Source organism: Macrosteles quadrilineatus, unplaced genomic scaffold, assembly GCF_028750875.1.
Source record: "Macrosteles quadrilineatus isolate MER2022 unplaced genomic scaffold, UCM_ALF_1.0 Scaffold_2__2_contigs__length_208266976, whole genome shotgun sequence".
NCBI classification, from domain to species: domain Eukaryota; kingdom Metazoa; phylum Arthropoda; class Insecta; order Hemiptera; family Cicadellidae; genus Macrosteles; species Macrosteles quadrilineatus.
In genome coordinates this window covers 43,434,625-43,452,825 of record NW_026542595.1, presented here as the reverse complement: position 1 = coordinate 43,452,825, position 18,201 = coordinate 43,434,625, and the positions used below count along the sequence as shown (strand labels likewise).

Sequence of the window (18,201 nt, the reverse complement as noted above, 5' to 3'; positions counted from 1 at the left end):
ATTCACCTATTTTATTTTTCTCACTTTTAATTTCTGACAACAGAAAAGGTATTTAATAGACAAACATTTTGGCAAAAACAGAAATGAATTAAATTTTTCCATTTCGAAATGGCGGCAGTTTATTTGGAAAAATCAATATGTTTTTAAACTCCGTGTTTCCTATACCAATGCACTAAGCCTTTCTCCGGTTGAATTTTCTTACTTGATATGAAATTAGCTTTAGGCTACTGTGATATGCTACAAGTAACAGTGTTTTTAAATAATAAAAATTAAAAAAAAATTTATTTTAGAAAATTTTTAAATTCCCATAGTTAAAATTTGTAAATAGCAACATGTCAAGAGGCACATCATTTTATAGGTTTTTTAAATCCTTAACAACTTTGTAATTTACACTTACTTCGTATCTCTTTTAGTTTTTGTGTAAAAATCTTCTTTTTTTAAATTTTTATTACTAGGTGAAACCTGTTGAAAGCGACAGTCACTTTCAAGGCTTATTCTAATTCATCTAACTGCGATAAATTGAGTGAAATTATACATATTTTTATCATTTAGCATTGTTTAAAGAGTAATAAGTGTAAAAACAATAATGATATTAATTGCGTTAGTTACCAAATATGGTTGATCATTCAATGAATAAAATATTTCCCATACCGTATGTCATCGGAGTTATTATTAGTATGTTATCTGGTATCTCTTCCTTTGGAAGAACCTTTAAATAGTATTAAAATCGTATTGATGGATCTTTTGTAGTTAAACACTTCCTCCGTGATTTCATCAGTGTAATGCAGATCAATCTATGATTTTATTTGAAAAAAATGTCTGTTAGTTGGAAAGACACGTCCTAACTTGAAAAGGAGGTATTTCCGTTACAGTGTAAGTTTGATTTTTCATTTGTCACGTCGCTTCAGTTCATATCGTACTTCTGTGCCAATGAATAACCCTCTATCATAGTTTTGAGAAATTTGTTGTGGGGTTACTGTTAATGCTGGAATTCCTTGACATGGGGGAGGACAGTTAGTTGTCTCAGCCTTATCAATTACATAAAGTTGTCAATATAATCTCTCTACGGAATGTTAGATGAAGTGAAGTTAGCTTTTATTCTTGAACTGTTAGGGGCCTCCTCGTTTATATGGTCGTGCAGCTTCATTGACAACAAATAATGCAAATGAAATAGCAATGTGGCATTTCCAAAAAGCAAAAAATACTGTAAATTGGCTGTTACGTAAATTTTGACATGTATTTTTAATCAACGTATCTTATAAAGGGTGATGTGATCTAGTTTAAAAGGAATATGACCTTTCTTTCATGACAGTAGCTGCTTAAATAGTATTTACTCATTGTGCCATTTTTACAGCCAAAATGTTGTGTAATTTTCAATAATGTTACCAACCCAGTGGGCTACGGTCCTTAATATAGGCCACTGCAAATAATTTGTCAAGGTAGGTGGAAATATAAGCCGAATTATAAATGTCACAATGCGAGTTTGAGCATTTTGTAACTATATGGGTAAGTTACATAGATTTTTGTTAAGCTGCTGCTCAGTGCACATTAAGAATATATTTCTTAGAGATAAATTAAATGGTTTTTGTTGCTGAGTAGTGCTAGTAAACATGCAAAACCCTTTTCGTTAGTCTAATAACATTCGAAGGCTCTCTAAGAGTTCAAGTTCTTATTTGTATACATATTATCTATACAGTATTACGTTTTCACTAAGCTGAATGAATACATCGAAGTAACCTTTCTGAGAAGTCTGCAGTATATTGCAGTTTTCCAGGTTAATGACTTACTAAATCATTCACATATTTCTACATAAATATTGTAAAAAGTTTTATCCAGTCGCATGAAAACTACTATTAACTAACCAAATATATGGACCCTGCTCAAATAGGCACCGTGCCCTTCTGCACTTGTATTATTTTGTACAGTATTGTATTACACAATCGAAGATTTTTCCAATGATTGAAAACATGTATGACAATAATCTCATGAACCTATGATGATCTGTCTAGAATAATATGATAAAATATAGGCAAAAGTGGTGAAAACAACAGACACTAACTCGTAAAACAGATATAAGATAGAAAGTATGTGTCAGATTCCTGATACCATTTATTTCAGTCAGGTCAGTGTGATGAAAATACAATTTATTGGGAATATACGTGTCTATTCAAAATTTTACTAAAAGAGTGTGGTATAACGTTCATCAAATATACCTACTATTATTTAGTCAATGATAGTTATCTAAATCACACAACTTAAGCGACTCCAATGTTGAAATATTATTTATTAACTCTCTATTTTGAAGGAAATTATCTCTCTATAGCTTTAAAAGCCTGGGCTTGTAATTAATTGCAATTAACACTTTGATTAGATAAAATATTGAGTATGACTACATCACAGACAGGTCTATATGCCATTTTTATGGTATAGCCTCTGGATCACTGATTTTAACAATAAAAGGTTTAAATTACCTGTATCCGTCAAGTGATCCTGGTTTGTAGTTGATTGACTACAGCCGTTTCATGTTGTAAAATACATCTTCAGGTCAAACGTATATACATTGATTTAATCCATGGAATGGTCGTCAAGGTTTAAAGTTCACAAAAATAACACATACACGTACACGAAAGAGTGAAAATTTAAAAACGTACGTTTTCATGTCCCTGGCCTTTTACTTCGTAGCTACTGGATTTGTAGTTTATTATTATGTGTTTTAATATTTTTTGGGATGGGGGCAACATGTTACACACATTTATTTGGTTTTAAATAGGTTCTAGGTATTTTTTTCGTATTTTTAAAGTCTCGAAATTCACGACCATGACGTGTCCCTAGGGTACATTTTCCAACTTTCACGCTGTTTTTAGACTAATTATTCATGCCGAAATGTATAAAGCCATATTTTTATGTCATCAATGGTTATTAAACTTACAAAAAAGGAGCATATTATAATTTTATTGTCATTGCAAACTGACTACCATGACATAATAAGTCTGTCCCTCGATTTGGCGTCACGACCATTTGGGAAAAATTTTCAACTTTGGAGCACGACAGTGGCAAGCCTGGCGTTGATGGAGTCAGTTGGTTTTAGAGACTAGTTCGGGGTGTACGTCAGGATTGTAGTGCCGGTCGTTTCGAGTTGAAAGAAGGAATTACAAGATTAATACAGGTAAGGTTGTGTTTTTTGTAATTTTGGTGTGTCCATGACCGTACATAGTCATTCGATGAAGTAGACATGGTGTTAATTTTTGTTTATAAGATATTTCAGTTGCTAGATTAACCTAGAAGTTCACTTTGTATCCTCGAACATGAGGTGCAGAGCTACCGCCAGAACAGAGCCAAATAACACGTAATTTCACGACCAAAGTTTCACGACCATCGTGGGTTTTTTCACGACCTATCCAGCCTTATGGATTATAGTGTGTTTGGTCGTGACAATAACTTTAATATAATTGTAATTTGAACAGTTTAGTTCAATTGAAACACATATTTTTATTATAACTAACAGTATAATTAAAGGATTGTTTAGAAAGATTTAGATTTTTTTAGAAAACTCACGACCGTACCGCTTGTCCCTGACCATCACGTTTATGATTTCTATCATAAAAATTTCAAAAATTAAAATATCGTCATATTTCAATGTTTTATACACAAAAGAAGCACGCCTCTATGCAAACATAAAGATTTTTCGGGTCTCAGGTAAGTTTTTTCGGAGTTATACAAACTTAAAAAGATTTTATTGGCTTTTTTTCAATTTTTTTGAGTTTTTTATTTTTTTCTAGAAAGACCAAATATATCAAAAGCTCAGTGACCTTTTTAATGTATAATGGTCATAAAAGTAAATTAGTTTATAGCAAAACATAGTTATAAAAATAATATTAACTATTTTTAATATTCATTTAAACGTCTGTTATGGTCGTGACAGGATTTTGTGTTTTTCCACTAAAGATGCTCTTTAAAAAAAAAACTACCAAAGATATTGCGTTACCATGGACATTTTATGAAACTTCAATTGTCAATGAAATCAAAAAAATAATAAAAGTTTTGAAAAAAGGGGAAACAAATTTGCAAAGTGTTTTTCCTGAAAACGTACGTTTTTAAATTTTCACTCGAAAACATTAAACATAAATTGGCCAACACAAAAATACGAAAAACGCGTGATAGGCATCGGACACGTACGGCGCCGCTAGAAGGTAGGTCATGACTGTCGTGTGCCGGAAGTGATAGCCCCCCACTATCAGCTGTTATCTATTGTGGTCTAAGATGCGTATGGCGGCATTGTAAACAATGTTCGACTCGAATGAGAGTTTTTCATTTAAGATGTTATCAGGTTGTTTTTTTGAAGCACGATAAATTTCAAATTCTTCTAATGTGTCTATGTATTTTCCTTTGTTACATAAATGGAGAACGTTGAGATTATTGTTTATATCTGTATAGTTGTGGTTGGAGTTAATCAAATGGTTGGAAAATGCCGACTTAGAGGAAATTTTAGGCAGGTGTTCCAGGATGTTTCCTCTAAGTCGGCATTTTCCAACCATTTGATTAACTCCAACCACAACTATACAGATATAAACAATAATCTCAACGTTCTCCATTTATGTAACAAAGGAAAATACATGGACACATTAGAAGAATTTGAAATTTATCGTGCTTCAAAAAAACAACCTGATAACATCTTAAATGAAAAACTCTCATTCGAGTCGAACATTGTTTACAATGCCGCCATACGCATCTTAGACCACAATAGATAACAGCTGATAGTGGGGGGCTATCACTTCCGGCACACGACAGTCATGACCTACCTTCTAGCGGCGCCGTACGTGTCCGATGCCTATCACGCGTTTTTCGTATTTTTGTGTTGGCCAATTTATGTTTAATGTTTTCGTGTACGTGTATGTGTTATTTTTGTGAACTTTAAACCTTGACGACCATTCCATGGATTAAATCAATGTATATACGTTTGACCTGAAGATGTGTTTTCACAACATGAAACGGCTGTAGTCAATCAACTACAAACCAGGATCACTTGACGGATACAGGTAATTTAAACCTTTTATTGTTAGGTCTATATGGATTCTGAAAAGGTATGTTCATTATTAAAAAGTAATGTTTATAAATAAAATTATAATACTTATTTTGTTAAATTGATCATCTATAAAGCTAATATATAATATACCCCTGCCGCAGCAAATCTGCAGAGTTAGTGAATTCACATTTGCCTGATTAGATTTTCACCTAAACATTTCCTTAAACATGCTAGATTATATCCACATTTAAAATATATAATATTAGGTTTACATGGATGTGTCCCTTTCAAAATGTTTACAAAATGTTCAAAGGACCAACATTTTATCTTCCACACATCCTTACCCCGTTGCAAAGCAGGGATATTAGTGGCAAGTGTCATATATATTATTGTATTCTCCAAACAGATACTTCCGTGTAAATAAAGTTGCTTTCTTATTTAAAAAAATAAAAAAATGAACAAATTTTTCACAGGGTAAATTGAGATATTATTGTAATTTTTTTAAGGCTGATACTTTGAGCATGCCTTTTTAAATTGTCATACTTTTACACCTTGTATGATTTTAGAATGAGGCCACCCTAACGACATAGTTACTCAGTTGTGTGAGTAATTATAGACTAAGCAGAAGGAGGCGACTCTAAAAACACAGAGTTTTTTAGTTGTATAATCTTTTATATACTAAGCAGAATGGAGGCAAATCTAAAGATACAGAGTTATTCAGTTGTGTAATCTGTTTATAGATTAAGTAGAAGGAGGCAACTCTAAAGACGCAGAGTTATTCAGCTATATGATCTGTTATAGATTAAGCAGAAGGAGGTAACTCTAAATACACAGAGTTATCCAGTTGTGTAATCTGTTATAGATTAAGCAGAAGGAGGCAACTCTAAAGACACAGAGTTATTCAGTTGAATGATCTGTTATAGATTAAGCAGAAGGAGGTAACTCTAAATACACAGAGTTACTGAGTTTTGTGATCGGTTATAGATTAAACATTAGGAGGCAACTCTAAATACACAGAGTTATTCAGATCTATGATCTGTTATAGATTAAGCAGAAGGAGGCAACTCTAAAGACACAGTTCTTTGCAGAACTAGAGGCCAAGGAACAACAGCTTCTGGAATTGGTGGAACAAAGAGACAAGTTGCAGCAGAGACTTAATGAGAGAACATACTCTTCTACAAGCACATGTCTTGCTCTCCATTCTAGTCAGGTACGTTACACTTTAAACATTTTAAATGTACAGAAATACATTTTTAATTTTTATGGTTTTGGTTTAGAATACTATGTTTTATTTTCAATATTTCATAAATTCATTACATAGATTCATAAAATTTTATTTAAATTAATAAGTTAATACACAATTAAATGAGCGGGTGCTTCCCATACCTGCCATGATAGCTTATGGGACGTCTGGCTCATAACAGCACTACTTGCAACATTGCCAATTCTACCAGGCCACGGCCTGGAGTGAAAGGTGATCATGCCGGAACGCAGCTGTTTCTTTCACTGCACTTATCCGCCATAGCATAGCCATACATAGGATTAATACTACTCTGTACGCAACGAGCTCTTCATTTGTTGTAGTTTCAAGTAAATCCGACAGGTAACAGCAATTACTGGTTTAATATTGTCGGTAGTGCCGTCAAGCTAATAATACCCCCGCCAACAAACCCCAGCAAACCTGCAAACTAAGCGAATTTCCATTTGCCTGATTGGATTTCACTAAAATGTCTACCATCTTAAAAATATAACATTTATTTCCTATTTAAATAGAATTATTTTAACAAGTACTTAGGTTTGCTGCATCAGGGAGTGTAAAACTGATGTTTTTTTTTTGTAAAATGTTAATAGTTAGTAAGAAATAAAAACATTTTCCAAATTTGATCAAAATATGTTCATAAACAAGCAAACTACAACAGTTTACTTGTTCTCCATAAGAATAACATGGGAATTTTAAAATTACAGATTTTTGGAATTTTCTCCTTAACCATTAGGCGCATAATAACGCTTCAATATACTAAATTATTTGTTTTTTTTAAGCTCTACAAAATAGTTTGAAAAGGAATTGCTAAATTTTAAGTTTTTAGGGTCAAAAATGGGAAAACCAATTTTTACCCCATAAAACCCCGTTCCCATAGTCCGATCATGCTGGTTCGCGAACTCGTTAGAATAAATGTAGGTATACATGTTTATACCAAATTTCAACAAAATCGGATCATTTTTGCTCAAGTTATCGTGCTAACGGAAACATATATATATTAAGAAAATTGTAGTGATTAGGGCTACTATTTTGATATACAAATGCATTAACTTATTAAAAACTAAGTCCGCTTTTTTGAAATTATTTTATTTAACAACCTAGGTTGTTAAATAAAATGAATTTCAAAAAAAGGGTAAAAGATTTTAATAATGCATTTGTATATAAATAAATAAATATATATATATATATATATATTTATATGAATTTGAACAGATGGTGTTTTTGGCATCTGGGGACCCCAAAACAAAAAAAAAAATCAATCCCGCGTCCAGGTCATACCATGAGTAGCCTACCACAGTAATAGCTTATTCCCTATATGGGAAATTTGCTAAAAAGATAAACAGTAACATACACACAGGACATATACGGTAGGAAAATAGTACAACTAATATTTTTTTACCTCAAGGCCAAAGCTAAAGGGAACAGAGGATGTTTGCTCCTGCTCGTGGACATTAGCGAGTATTTTGCCATCACAAATATGTTTACAATACAAAACATAATTTTACTTGCCTTGCCTTTTCAAATAAAGGTTAAGGCGAGGGAATTTGATGCAGAAGCAGGCATAATTAAAATAGATTTTCACTTTTTTGTTTGGTTTTACGTATCTTACTGATTTTAGCAAATTTCCCCTTTAGGGAATAAGCTACTACCGTAGTACACATTGTGAGACCTGGACCCGGGACAGATTTACTTTTTCGTTTTGAGGTCCCTAGAGGCCAAAAACACCATCCGTTCAAATTCATATATATATATATATATATATATGTGTCCGTTAGCGCGATAACTCGAGCAAAAATGATCCGATTTTGATGAAATTTAGTACAAACGTGTAAACCTACATTTATTTGAACGAGTTCGCGAACCAGCATGATCGGACTATGGGAACGGGGGTTTATGAGGGGTTTTATGGGGTAAAAATTGGTTTTTCCCATTTTTGATCCTAAAAACTTAAAATTTAGCAATTCCTTTTCAAACCATTTTGTAGCTTAAAAAAACAAATAATTTAGTATATTGAAGCGTTATTATGCGCCTAATGGAAGGAGAAAATTCCAAAAATCTGTAATTTTAAAATTCCCATGTTATTTTTATGGAGAATAAGTAAACTGTTGTAGTTTGCTTGTTTATGAAAATATTTTGATCAAATTTGGAAACTGTATTCATTTCATACTAAACTATTAACATTCTACAAAAATACACCTTTTTACCCTCCCTGTTGCAGCAAACCTAAGTACTCGTTAAACTAATTCTATTTAAATACCTAGGGAAATGTGATATTTTTAAGGAGGCATTTTAGTGTAAATCCAATCAGGCTAATAGAAATTTGCTTAGTCTGCAGGTTTGCTGCGGCGGGGGTATTTAGTATTATCGTGTTATTAAATTAAGTAAATGACACATAACTTTAAAAAGACTTGTCACTAAAACCTGAATGCCTACTACACAGTTCACAATGTCAATGAGCAGATTGACAGGTTATGTCAAATTACCACTCCTTCGTTCACACTTCCCCGCGATCCCTAAAAGATAGCGTCCACACAGCTGACCAACTATGACTTTTGTAATGACTTGAACAAAATTAATTACAAAAGTAATTAAATTTGTATTTCCTTTGTTTTTAACTTTATTCTTCACCATCTTTAAATGTTTAAACAATTAATTTTTTTTTTATAAAATCCTACAAATGTTTTATTGGTCTGTTTTTTTTTTATTATTTCAAAATTTTGGGGGGTTTCGCACCCCTGACCCCCCCCCCCATTGGATACAGCCTTGAATTTTTGTATAATGCTACAGTTCTGATTCTCTTTTAGCAAAGACTAGCTGTCACCCACGGGCTTCACCTCGTTTGACTTCATAAGTATTAATAAAACTATTGATTGGTTAAGTTAAGCTGAAATAAACAAAACAGAATGCAAACAAATAATCACACCTGATTTTAATTAGGTAATAAATTGAAAGAATAACATACAAATAAGTACAGCTAAAGGTATTTTTTAACATTATGTATTACGACCTTAAAGGGCAATTTATGAAATAATGGATAGTTTTGCGCAAGGTTTCTCGTCATGACGAACATTTCGTGGGTACTTTGGGATTTATATATGGATATGTCTATTCCTTCAAGCATAGTTTAAGCAGTTCAAAATTTATCTATATAAATAAAATTAGAGTTTTGTCTGTAGCCTACATTGCTCAGAATCATAAACTTTTAGGTTATTTTTACGTTTTATACATTAAAGAAGCCGAAAAAAGTCTCATCTAAATTTCCGTCCGTCTGTCTGTCTGTCTGTAACACTCAAGATGGCATTTACGCAATCTTCTCCAGGAAAACGAGAGTACCTATCAAGATCCAAGTCATTTTAATGTATTCACTGGATTGGCGAGAGTGTCTTTAGCCATTAAAATATGGCCTCACTACTTAGTAAATAAAATTACGGAGTTCAAAAATGCAGTTTTGTGCGATTTTTGTCAAGTTTTCGTCCAATTTTTATCACGTAATGATCTATCAAATAACGAACAGCTGTTCCGATCATGATTATTTTTTCTAGATGTCACTGATATGTTTACAAATGTTGTTTACAAATACCTCAACCATTTGCGATCACGTTTTGAAGGCAAATCCCATCCAAGTGAGATTAAAAACGTTTTTCTTACATAATGGATTTAATTAATCGCAAGTGGAATAATATAGTGTAACCGTAAATGAAATTGAATAACTAGGCATCATCCAGGTCAGGAACCAGAGATTCTTTGTGTATACAATTGTTCTTGAGTTTTGATAACCTGAAAGAATGCCTTGAATCAGTGTTGTATAGGGCTGGGAAACTTGAATTTATTAATGATCGTCGCCAATAGCTTACAAACAAGGTTTCCACTCATTGATGGCGCTTCGATGGCGGTTGTGTAAAGTTAAAATCACAACTGCAGTGGGTGATTGTAACAGAGGTTTACGGATGATGATAAACTCGCTTTTCCAATGACTGTGTCACTTTCTGTTCCTACTCTAGTTACCTACAGCTAGTTGTAAATAAAAAGCTGCCAAGATGAATTAAAACATGTGATCATTGTTATTTCCCAACCTTTCCCTAAAAAGTCTGGTACTTTCCTTTGAAAACTTGTGAGCTTCGATTCATATATAGCAATGGTTATATAATCAAATGTCTAAGGAACATGTCGGCCTTAGTCACTAACAAGACTACAAGATCGCGCCACTCATCCTACACTCATCCTTCACTCATATTTGGGTTAAAATACGCACATAGAGGCGTCCCCATCTTAAATAATTGATAATTGAATTGATAATTATCCTTATATATAATATGTGAAGGCGATTTCTACGAAACACTACTCCTCCGTTAATAATGGAAGGATTTTTACAAACGATGTGTCAAAATAAAGTATTTTTTGTGTAGACGCCCCCTTTCACCAATTCATGTAATAAAAATCCTCGGGCTTTGCCCCACAGGACATCAAAGTTGGATTTTCTTCCATAAGATTAACATGGGGGGAATTTAAATATTTAATTGGAAACTTTGTCACCACTAATTTGAGAGAACGGCTGGGCGTAGAAACTTGATAGAGGTGTCCAAAGAAAGGTCTTGGTCTGTACACGAGTTATCAAAATAAAAACTAAGCAAAATCCCTTAGGGCTCTGCCCCAGAAGCCTTTAAAGATCCCTTCACAGAGTTGTTTACATTTTGGCCATGTGAATAATACTTTTCAATAAAACAGCTGTTCATTTTTAAATCGTATTTCACATATTTGTTGGGAGTTACTGAATTGTACCAAATAAGTATTTGCAATGATATTTTCTGATTTTAAAATTAATTTTCCTCTTTATCATGTCATGTTTTGCAATATAACGTTCCATTACGAAATCAGTGGAAAATCCTTTTATCACAGCAATTCTTAAATTATTTCTTATTGAACTATCTTATATCTATTGTACGGGTTGGTGTCTGCCTTTTTAACCACTTTTGCCTACATTTTATCATATTATTCTACACATATCAAATATTTATGTAGAGATATCTGCTCTTATCGTGTCTAATAAAATCCAAACATAGAAACCTTGCCTAAAATGGTACCCATCTAGACAAATTATTTGCACCTGCCTATATTACGGACTTTGACGCACTGGGTTGGTAACATTATTGAAAAAGAACACTACATTTTGGCTGTAAAATATGGTACAAAGAGAAAATACGATTTAAGCAGCTACTGTCATGACAGAAAGTTCATATTCCTTTAAACTAGATCACATAATCCTTTATAAGATAGGTCTACGTTGATTACCAATATGTAAACGTCAATATATACGTAACAGCCAATTTACAGTATTTTTGCTTTTCCTAAATGTCCCATTGCTATGTCATTTGCATTATTTGTTGCCAATTAAGCAGCCAAGACCATATAAATGAGGAGGCCCCTAACAGTTCAAGAATAAAAGCCAACTTCACTTCAAGTATTCCACTACACCTAACATTCCGTAGAGAGATTATTTTAACAACTTTATGTTATTGATAAGGCTGAGACAACTAACTGACATCCCCCATGTCAAGAAATTCCAGCTTTAATAGTAACCCTACAAACAATTTCTCAAAACTATGCTATAGTTCGGCCTCTTAGAAAACGACCTGCGCACTAATGCTAAACCAATGCTGGAGGAGGTCGCTTTCTAAGCGGCCGAACTATAGAGGGTTATTCATTGGCACAGAAGTACGATATGAACTGATGCGACGTGACGAAGGAAAAATCAAACTTACACCGTAACGGATATACCTCCCTTTGATGTTAGAACGTATCTTCCCAACAGATTTTTTTTTTCAAATAAAATCATAGATTAATCTGCATTACACTGATGAAATCACGAAAGTGTTTAACTTCAAAAGATCCACTAATAGGATTTTAATACTATTTAAAGGTTTTTCCAAAGGAAGAAATACCAGATAACATACTATGACGTACGGTATGGAAAATATTTTATTCATTGAATGATCAACCATATTTATCATTTATCATTATTGTTTTTACACTTATTACCCTTTAAACAATGCTAAATGCTCAAAATATGTATATTTCACCCAATATATTGCAGTTTGATGAATTAACGTAAGCCTTGAAAGTAACCGTCGATTTCGACGGGTTTCACCTAGTTTCCTATAATCAATGACAAATCACAGAGTAAAGAAACTAACCTCATAGTTCTATAGAATATTTTTATATTCAACCAGCTGTTAGATATAACAAATTATATGGCACTAAAACAAACTAAAGATTTTAAAGACTGCTAAAAAAAAAAAAAATTAGAACATCTAGGATTTTACTTTGTATATTTAATAATCTCTTGTCCTCTTACCGGAAAAATGAACCTATCAATTATTATAACATTACACATAGTATAAATAAGTCGACCCTACGTATGACATTTCATTTTCATCCAAATGCCGAATTTGTGTTGAATACACTGAATGTTTACAGCTGTTTAGTTAAGCGAATTGTATTATACCAAAAGCTAGAGTAGAATGTTGAATACACTGAATGTTTACAGCTGTTTAGTTAAGCGAATTGTATTATACCAAAAGCTAGAGTAGAATGTTAGCATCGGCTGCTAGACTTTTTAAATTTAAAACTTAATTTCTAAAAAAACTTAATTTCTAAAAAACTTAAACTCTAAACTAAAATTAAGACTTCGACATTCCCTAGTTCTCAAAATTATCTTTCAACACAAAAATCATGAAAATCCGTCAAGTGGTCGATTCAGAATTGTGAAATAAAAAAACCCTGTCACGTTTTAATATATATGATATTACTAGCAGGAGAGTACCCATCCTTCGTACAGGGTTGGAATATAAGTATAAAATGCTTATTGCAGTTATACTAAAGCTTTGCGTTTGCAATAAGGGAGGACACAGTTTGATAAAATTTGCTTTTTTAAATTTACGGTATTCTATAGTATTACACATATACCATAGCCATAATGTTCTACCACTTCACCTAAACAATAGGGAAAAATAAATTATCAACAATTTGCAAAATATCACAAATTATTCATGAAATGAAAAACATAAACATAACTGTAAACAATCCTACTTTGACAGTTCTCATTGCGAATCAGATTTTTTTGTTGCTGCTTAGTTCAAATTAGCTGTTTTCATAAATGCAAAAAAAATATAGTGCTGCACCCTGTTGGTAAATCTTATAACTTTTTAATGCTTTTCCATATCATAGAACCAACTTTTTTAGTTGAAACAGCTGACTAAATTCTTTAATTCCCTTTAAATATGAATACTCATAAGGTTAACATGGGGAATTACAGAATACAGAGCCACTGGGGTGGAGCCCGAAAGGATTTTTGAGATAAGAATATGCCTATATGTTAATCGGGAATGTAAGCTATCTTCATGCCAAATTTCAGCCCAATCCGTCCATTGGTTTATGCGTGATTGAACTTCAAACACACAAACAAACAAACACACAAACTTTCACATTTATAATATTAGTAAGATTTATAGAGGTATGTATTTGCATGGTATTTCGATACTATTTAACTGTCATTACTTTGGAGACAACACCACAACCTAGGTGTGTATTTTAAACTGAATTTGAATATAAGCTGAGTCTAGAATTGAGTGAGGTAAAAAATATCAGGGGTTTCTTAAGGTATGACAAAAAAAAATCTCAATGATTAATGACTGTGCTTGGCCCAGTTTTGAACCATCCAAAAGCTACTCTGACACTTTCAGGATCGTGCACTAGAATAATTTCACCTACCAAACTACATGGTTACAGTATATACTGACATACTGATGTCATACATCATATTATATTATTATATTATCTAGCCATATTATATATACATATAACACCACCACCTAGGTGTGTATTTTAAACTGAATTTGAATATAAGCTGAGTTTAGAATTGAGTTAGGTAAAAAATATCAGGGGTTTCTTAAGGTATGACAAAAAAATCTCAATGATTAAGGAAAGCTTGGCCCAGTTTTGAACCATCCAAAAGCTACTCTGACACTTTCAGGATCGTGCACTAGAATAATTCACCTACCAAACTACATGGTTACAGTATACTGACATACTGAACTGATGTTTAAATAACAAACACAACATATTTTGAGCTGTGGAACGCATTGACAGTTATATGCAGGAGATACAACCAATGTCATATAAGATATTAAACAAGACAAATAACGGCAATACCACCTTATACTTCCTTGTCTGTTAAAAGTTTAGTTTTTGGTTAGTAATATTAGATGTACAATACATTTTATGTACATGCTGTTTACCTAGGACGAGAGGAGTCAAAGTTCTCAACATACAGATGTGGCTGTAGAACAAAGCTATAGAAGAGCTGAACTGAGAGCTGAGCAAAGCTATGTGGACGGCTTCAGACATGCTCAACACCTGGCAGCCATAGAGGAGGAAGGTATTGAATACACATGTAATGGGGGCCTATCTCATTGGTAAACCACACCAGGTTGCTTAGCTTTTTGCAAACTTTTAAATAGGTAGTGAGGAAATCAACCAAAGTGGAAGGTGATATTCTGAAGGAGAATAACATTTCCTACGAATTACTAATATGCATTTACGAAAATACTCAATAAAGGCAGCCAAAAGCTCAATACTTTCCTAGGACTCTGCCCTGACAGCTTATTAAGTCCAATGGTGTTCTTTGAAGTAGGCTAACCATGAAAAGCCACTCGAAATGCCACCTAACCCGGTACGGCAATCAATATAGTCTTATTAATACTGTACTTATGAATTCAAACCACGAGTTTCAATTTATTAATCCTATATTCTTGTAAGAGCAATGTTTGCTTGCATGTATATTTACCTGCTTGCTTGCACAAAGATCTCGAAAGCTGCTTCGATGTCAAAAGTTTTAAATAAGTTATTATTGGCTTAAAACGCGTGTTTGACAACATCCACTACCACGTCCATGTCACTGGCCCGGCCATTACGGAATTAGTACATAAGAATTATGCTAATATTTAGTACCTATTTCGTACTATTTAGTACCAACAAACAAAAAATTAGTACCCCACTCGGTACCGGATAACTAATTAATTTAGGATTCCGGGCCAGTGACATGCTGGCCCGGCCATTTTCGAATTTGATCCTAATATGTATACCATCATTTAGTACCTATTTCGTACTATTTTGTACCTCCATTAATATAATTTGTACCTCAAAGAAAACCAAGCTACGGGCCCGTTAACTGTACAGGTCAATGACCCCTCAGCCCGGCCATATCGGAACCTATGGTTATAAGCTATACTACTATTTAGTACTTATTTTGTACTATTTTGTACCTCCATTAATATAATTTGTACTTCAAAGAAAACCAAGCTACGGGCCCGTGAACTGTACAGTTCAACGACCCCTCAATACTACTATTTAGTACTTATTTTGTACTATTTTGTACCTCCATTAATATACAGATCCATGGCCCCTCAGCCCGGCCATATCGTAACCTATGGTTATAAGCTATACTACTATTTAGTACTTATTTTGTACTATTTTGTACCTCCATTAATATACAGATCCATGGCCCCTCAGCCCGGCCATGTCGTAACCTGTGGTTATAAGCTATGCTTATAAAAAAAAAGGAGTTGAATTTTATCACATTACAAGGAATAATGTTTTATTTGTTGTGAAGAGAGAAAAACAGTCAGCGAAAAATAATAGAAAAAAATGAAATAAAATAATTACTTAGGAAAAATATTCAATTTTAATCTACAGTATTTGGAAAATATTAACAAGTTACAGCTGGCTCCAGAGTCGGGCATGCGCAGAAGAGTCAGCGAGTTGGCAATCGCGTTAGCGGGAGAACCCGCGCATGCGCATGAGGCACTCGCGCATGCGCCCGAGGCTCGAGTGGCGAGCGCCGAACGAGAGCAACCACGACCGTCAGTCTACCTCCGACCCTCCGACACCGACACACGAGCTGACTGAATATTGAGTTGTTAGAAGTAGTAGTACGAGTTAGTAGAGTGAGTAATACAAATATAAGTATTATAACGGATAGTAGGGTGCATCAAACATCAATTACGACTAAGGTACGCTCTATCTACCATTTTCCGGCTTTTAGCCATTTAGTAGCTTGTTTTCTACTGTATTATAAATCCATACTAAATTTGCAAATTATTCTTACTACTCCTATACAAATTCTAAAATCACAATAGTTTTCCTATTCAATCATATAATTTGAATTTCACTGTCAATTAAACCCTACAGTAGAACGCTTACTAGCGCAGTTATCTACATTCCTATCTGGTAATCAGTCTTTGAACCATAGTATCCTACAGCAGATTATCTCCTTTCATTTATTTTATTTCGACTCAGTTATCATTCATTTCAGTAAAATACCACATAAATAGTTGCCTGGAGCTTGAAATAATTTCATAACGTAGTAGCCTAATATAATAGCTTGCATTACTAATAGCCTATCCTCCAACTATATCAATTGCTTTGCATTATTTTCCTGCTTGATTTGGTGTGCATTGTTGTGTAGATTTGATTTGGGCCAAGTGTATGTACACATTCTCCTAATTGTTTACCCTACCCTTACACAAATCTCCATCCTGCAGACGACCGTCCGATATTATTACCGATTTTCTCCCGCAGACGTCCGTCTGGATTCCATAGTAAACCTAAATAGTGAGCAAAGGCGGCTAATTGGCATTGAATCATCCAAACTTGTTTTAGGCTAAAGGAAATTAATATTTCGATTATTTCAAGCTGTAATCTGGTTTTGTAAGCAGGGGAACAGACACGCGACTCGTGATTACCCCATACCATACCATTACAAACCCACTATTACCGATTATCCATCCAACGACCGTTGGGAAGTAATTTTATCCTTGCCGACGACACTCGGGATAATCCTTACTTCCGATCCAACGACCGTTGGGAACGATCTAACCTTTAACGACCCACTCGACTTATCCATCCAACGACCGTTGGGAAGTACCCTTTATCCCTACCGATTACAATCGGGATAACTTACTTCCGATCCAACGACCGTTGGGAACGATCTTACCTTTAACGACCCACTTGACTTATCCATCCAACGACCGTTGGGAAGTACCCTTTATCCCTACCGATTACAATCGGGATAACTTACTTCCGATCCAACGACCGTTGGGAACGATCTTACCTTTACCGACCCACTTGACTTATCCATCCAACGACCGTTGGGAAGTACCCTTTATCCCTACCGACTACACTTGGGATAACTTTACTTCCGATCCAACGACCGTTGGGAACGATCTTACCTTTACAGACCCACTCGACTTATCCATCCAACGACCGTTGGGAAGTACCCTTTATCCCTACCGATTACACTCGGGATAACCTTACTTCCGATCCAACGACCGTTGGGAACGATCCTATAGTTAACGACCCACTCGATTTATCCATCCAACGACCGTTGGGAAGTAACCTTTATCCCTGCCGACTACATTCGGGATAACCTTACTTCCGATCCAACGACCGTTGGGACCAATCCTACCTTTAACGACCCACTCGATTTATCCATCCAATGACCGTTGGGAAGTAACCTTTATCCCTGCCGACTACATTCGGGATAACCTTACTTCCGATCCAACGACCGTTGGGACCGATCCTACCTTTAACGACCCACTTGATTTATCCATCCAACGACCGTTGGGAAGTAACCTTTATCCCTGCCGACTACATTCGGGATAACCTTACTTCCGATCCAACGACCGTTGGGACCGATCCTACCTTTAACGACCCACTCGATTATCCATCCAACGACCGTTGGGAAGTAACCTATATCCCTGCCGACTACACTCGGGATAACTTTACTTCCGATCCAACGACCGTTGGGAAATAACGTCATTTCTACGACCTATTAATCAGTATTAACCGGACTTTAAAAATC

The 18,201-nt window shown here is 34.4% G+C and overlaps 1 protein-coding gene across 3 annotated transcripts in view; it reads left to right on the top strand.

Annotated features, from left to right (window-relative positions):
- Positions 1-18,201, top strand: part of LOC128985812 (EF-hand calcium-binding domain-containing protein 4A-like) — a 75,867-nt gene that overhangs the window by 46,814 nt on the left and 10,852 nt on the right. For 2 of the 3 annotated variants that reach the window (XM_054405703.1, XM_054405704.1), the window contains exons 6-7: positions 6,069-6,233; positions 14,583-14,718. In XM_054405703.1, coding sequence (XP_054261678.1) covers positions 6,069-6,233; positions 14,583-14,718 — 301 coding nt within the window. The remainder of the gene's footprint in view (positions 1-6,068; positions 6,234-14,582; positions 14,719-18,201) is intronic. The other variant, XM_054405705.1, reaches the window with a different exon arrangement.